Genomic DNA, 5667 nt, shown 5'->3' with positions numbered 1-5667 from the left:
TGTAACAAAATCCCATGTTGATAATTTATTTAAAATCAAATTCCTTTTTTTCAACAAATATTTTTTGAGCACTTTTAATTTACTAGCACTATTACAAAAGATGTAGCTACAAGAGTAAATACACAGTGACAACCATAAGTTAGATTGTCCTTAGGTATGTGAAGAATTAAGAATCGTAACTATAATATCCATTAGCATATTTAGGGGACTTACCTCTGCTTCCTCACACAATAAGTCTATACTCACACATTATCTAAATTTATCATCATTTGCACTCTTCTGCAGTTTCTACATAGCCATAAGATAGTAGGAAAATCTAGACAACATAGCATCCCAGAAACCAAGTGAACGAAAAATTAGGGAAAGATCAACTATGTTAAATTCTGTTACTTTGTCAAATAAGGCAAGGGCCCACCATTGGATTTAGCAATACGGAAGCCGGCAGTAAACTCGACGAGTAGTTTCAATGGAACGGTAGGGGCAAAAGGCTGCCTGGAGTTGGTTTAAGAGATAATGAGAGAAGAGGAAGTATTGATGGCAAATACAGACAACTCCTTGAAGGACTTCGGTGTACTGTGGTGTAGAGAAATGAGATGCTGGCTAGGGAAATCAGGGTTAAGAGAGAGTTTGTTTCAGTAAGTTGGAAATACCATGTCTTTTGTTGAGGTGACTGACTCAGAAGAGAGAAATTTGATATGAGATAAATGGTGGGAGGGAGGGATTATTAGGATCTTGTGTAGGCAAGATGATGAATTTTAATACACAAATAGCTAAGAGCATGGACAGTTCGTCTTTAGCAATGGTTCTCAACTAGAGATGATTTTGCCACTTGAGGACATTTGGTAATGTCTGAGACAATTTTGGTTTTCGCAGCTGGGAGCTAGGGGTGTGCATCTAGTAGGCAGAGACTACAGATGCTGCTAAGCATCCTACAATGCATAGGACAGCGCCACAGCAAAGAATCATCCACCTTTAATGTAAATAGTGTCAAGGTAGGCAGCAGGAGAGAAAGGTGGAGGAACAGAGATAAGTAGATGGGATGTTGGGAGATAAGTAGATGGGATGTTGGGAGCTTGTGGAACTTTTCTTCCAATGGCTTCAAATATCTCAGTGAACTAGAAGGCAAGATCACGAGCTGAGAGTGAGAATGAGAGAATGGCTTGGTTGTTGGAGGAGAGAGGAGAGCATATGAAGTAGTCATCTAGGAAAAGGGAGTGCGTGTATTGTGGAAAAGTAGTTTGGCTTTCACACAGCATTAAGGGCTCACTTCAGCTTGTAGTGAGACGGGTCAAGATGGCTGTTTATTTTTCTCAGGCCATGACTGGCTGCCTGGGCGCAGGCACGCAGCAAGAACAACTGCATTTAATCAGGATTTTGGTTTAACCATGGAACTGTGATCAAATGAGAAAGGTGCAAAGTTGTTGAAAGTCTACATAAGTAAGTGTAGTGGTAGACCATGGAATTTAAGCTAGCGAAGGAGAGACTATAACAGGGAGGCGAGGAGCTCAGATTATAGATCCAGATGGGGTTAAAGGATTGTTAGAGTTATGATACTACAGGGTATGAGCTGGAAAGATAGAAGGTCAGAGGGGGGTGCCTGAGATTGCGATTTGAAAGGTGTTATACATACTGACAGAAACAAGGACAAGGGAATGCATATGGGAGTGAGCCACTGCAATAGGATGAAGTCAAAGGCTTGGAGGAGATAAATTAAAGAACCACAAGCCCAGGGTATTAGAAGAATCGCATATGGATATATTGAAATTACCAAGGATTAAGAGGTGTTAGAGAGTTAAAGAGACAAGAATTATAATCACCTAGAAAGAGAGCAGCGAGCAAGGGATAAATAGATGACTTCAACCAGGAGGGTCAGTGGGTGACAGAATCCGATGACCTTTGATTCAAAGCTGGAGGAGAGACAATGATTGGCACTCACAATAGCAGCAAGGAGACCACTTACCCAAGTTTACAACTAACGGGTCGGAGGGCCATAGGAGATAAGATGGCCACCACATGAGGGGGCTGCAGTGAAAGCAGTGGCCCCTAGCAGATACCCTGCCTTTATCCGTTGGCTCACAAATGTCAAAGCATTGTATTGGAAAACACTAGGAGAAAAATAGTGAATGTGCATACAAAACCCAGATAAATGATTCATGTCCCTCAGTGTTTAATTGTTCATATGATAAAAATAGCATATTTAGCTCCTAGAATCAATTATCTAAAAATTCTATTAAATTTAATCCAACGCAAAACTTCTCATTTAGATCATGAATCCTATTTTTTCACCAATTAGCCTTTGACTTGGATCTTCATCAAAGTCACTAAAACTGATAAGACAAAAGAAATATGTCATTGAATTGTGCAGGCAACCTTCAAAAAATATGGCGTTGCTTTATACTTCTGGGAAATAGACAAAGTAGCCTGGTACAAAATAACAGAACTTTAAAAACAAAGACAAAGACAAAAACATGAATAGCACCTGTTGTCTTAATTCTGCTACAGTCTCATTTAAGAAATATATTTTGTACAAACACAATTTGGAGAGACTCACAGACCACATTTTCACATCTAGATGTGTATACAGTAATTATAATCAGTGGCATCATTTCATTAGGAAGGACAGCATTAGAAGTAATAATTGAATGAGTGCAGAAAGCACACAGAGACATAAGCAAAACTTGGTCCCTGATTCAGAATTGTGTAAGTCATCTTTGGCATATACCATGACCTGAATTCCGCCCACTGTCCCCTATATATATATATCTATCTGTTGTTAGTGACCCTACTATGACCTTTCAGTTTGTTACTAAATGATAGAAACTTGTCGTGACTGGTTCAATGAAATTTTTTTTGTATTTTGTTACTCTTGCTATTTTAAGTTGCTAAGCATTATCAATGAATATTTATAAATATATGTTTTTATATCCAGTTTATCATTTCAGGAGTCTTCCTAATAAGAGTAGCAAAGCATCCATCTCAGCGCCTGGTAAGTTGCAATGTTCAGAGTAGCCTCAAGACCACTTGTTGCAAAGCTAAATAGGTTTTAATGAAAAGATGGCGAGGATTTAAACAATGAATGACTCTACCCCACCTGTAGAATAAATGAAGGAATTAAGTGAAAAAATGCAGAAGCACATAATTAAATGTAGACAGGCACACTATATTAGTTAGAACCATGATTATGTAAAGGTTTCTAAATTTAAATATAGCTTTTTATGGTTTAGTATTCTACCTTCTTTTAATATAGGTGTATAAACTTTACTGTTAGGAAAAACTGTAATAGGACCTAACGCCTTTATATACAGATGTAATACTGCTGTAAAACTCATTTTCCTAACTATCCAGTTCGGGAACTGGATTGTATCTTGTAACGAAATAGAGGACAGATCTGGAATAAAGACCCATCTATGATATAGGTGGAAAGATATTGGGAAGAAAAATATCTTAGAATCTTAGAGGCAAATGATGTTTTAGAAATTAATTCATCTTATCTCATAGTTGTACAGATAAAAAAAAAAAACTAGTCCAAAGGTATTGATGGATTTTTCCTAGAAAATGAAAACCCAGGATTAAAAATCATTAATTCCTACTTGGCTTATTTCTACAAATAGCCATTTTCCATCTTTTTCTTTTTCTTCTTGCAGTGGCACTTCTTTTGTTCAAATTATATCTTACAAGATTTCTTCCAACTGACTCAGAAAATTGTAAATTACAATATTTTTGAGCCCAAATGGAAGATACACATTTTTGGTGTGATGATATTTTAGAGCTTTCTCCAGACTTAACTGGATCTCATGTCAACCAGAAAAATATTTTACTCTATGGCAAGCATACCAAGACTTCTAAAGTTGCAGAAACTGGATCAAAGTTTTAAACAGATGATTTTTTTCAGCAAAGCAAACTGTCTAATCAAAGTGTTTATTCTGAATGTAATAAATTTACCCTATATCTTCTTTACAGGTTGTACTAGCATTGATCACGAACATCTTCTGTGTAATCACTACAATTATTGCAGTAGCTTTGACAGTAACTGAATTGTCTAAATTTCATTCTGTGTCATATAAGAATTATGGGCAAGCGGTAAGTGGCCAATTCTATAGGAACATCTTAATTTCAAAATGATTCTTTTCAGAGGTGGTGAAGCCTTAGGAGGTGAAAAAAAAAAGAAAAGGCTATTGGTCCTCACAAAATTCTTTGATTTAATAGTAGACTCTCAATTGAAAGTTCTAATTCAAAAAATAATTCTAACATGATTTTTGTAAATATTAATAGAATGTTTGAATTCTTGACATGCTCAATTAAAATAAAGCAAGTAAATAATATGAAGGCTTCAGTGGTAAAAATATCTGCATTAGGCATAGGATCGCTGATGATTTTCTTAATGGAAGTAAAGTGTAATCTTCGACCTTAAAACCGTTGCCGAGATCAACAAATAATTCTGCTGTTGATGCATACAGTTGAAATTGTAGATATCTAGAAATTTCTGGTTTAATACATAGTTTTCCACACACAGCCTATTTTCGTGTTTCACATGAATTCTGCTTTAATTCCTCAAATAATAAATGTGAATATCTTTACTGATATCAGGATAGATTTATTTCACTTGTGTCGGCTTTAAATTCAGAATTGCACATTATTAATGTTGCAAAAGACTAGCAACACATAACAAAAGTCTTCCATTTAAAACGAGATCAGATCGGAGTGGAGCCCCTCTGTTACTGAACAACAGAACAAAACGAATAACAATTTGAAAGTGTTAATTCAAATATAATTCTAATTAGTAGAAGAGTCATTGTAGGTGAGGGATCAAGTTCCTGCTCACTGCACACCCTCATGTACCCCAACGCCATAGCTGCAAGTATATTGTACAGGGTACTGTCAGTGGAAGGAATACAAGCATGGAAAAAAAAAGCCTAGAGAACAATGAGATGATGAGAAGATGCACCAGTACCCCAAAACAGATGGTGTGTAATGATTGATGCATTGATTTAAATAAGCATACATCAGATTTTCCCTATAAATTGTAAGAAAATTCTCCACTCTCCCTGGAAATTCAATCTAGAAATCTTCTAATTCAGGAGCCAGAGACAGGAAGGGGGAATAAATTACTAAGAGTACAGTTATTAAAGTTATTTTAGCTTCCCACTCTTGTCCATAAGCTTATAACAATCAGTTTAAGATAATATGGCATAATCGCCAAGACCTGCCTTTTGCAAACACTATCACAAACCAGTGTAGACTGTATTTATCTGACCTGAACTCAGTATCAATGATCAGTTTCACAATCTGCCAAACACATGCTTCAGCTTTGTTTGCTGTGGTTAGTTACACAAAATGAACTTGTACCTACATCTCTAACCCCCTTTCTTTTCCTAAAGGCTCCCTTATTTGATGTAACTTCTCTTTCCACTGTCTTCCCAATTACCAAATACTGTTTATTATTTACTTAAATGTTTATTAATTGGGATTCTTGGTTGTAAGTGACAGGAAATGCAATCCAAATTGACTTAAGCACAAAAAAAGGGGCAGTTAATGACTTAACCTGGATTCAGAGGCTTGAAACCGCATACCAATAACTCAGTCACTCTCTCTGCCGTTCTCCTGTTTGAACGTCTCTGGCAGACATCTCGCCACTTTCAGGGGGAGAGCTTGAGAGTAACTCTAACA

At 36.5% G+C, this 5667-nt stretch overlaps 1 protein-coding gene across 1 annotated transcript in view; it reads left to right on the top strand.

Moving 5' to 3' along the window:
- Nucleotides 1–5667, top strand: part of MS4A13 (membrane spanning 4-domains A13) — a 15447-nt gene that overhangs the window by 5917 nt on the left and 3863 nt on the right. The window contains exons 3-4 of the mRNA XM_011379478.1: nucleotides 2930–2986; nucleotides 3961–4080. Of these exons, the coding sequence (XP_011377780.1) occupies nucleotides 2930–2986; nucleotides 3961–4080 (177 nt within the window). The remainder of the gene's footprint in view (nucleotides 1–2929; nucleotides 2987–3960; nucleotides 4081–5667) is intronic.

This window comes from Pteropus vampyrus, unplaced genomic scaffold (assembly GCF_000151845.1).
Source record: "Pteropus vampyrus isolate Shadow unplaced genomic scaffold, Pvam_2.0 Scaffold360, whole genome shotgun sequence".
Taxonomy (NCBI): domain Eukaryota; kingdom Metazoa; phylum Chordata; class Mammalia; order Chiroptera; family Pteropodidae; genus Pteropus; species Pteropus vampyrus.
Note: the sequence above shows the minus strand (reverse complement) of the source record. Positions and strands in the feature narration are given on the sequence as shown.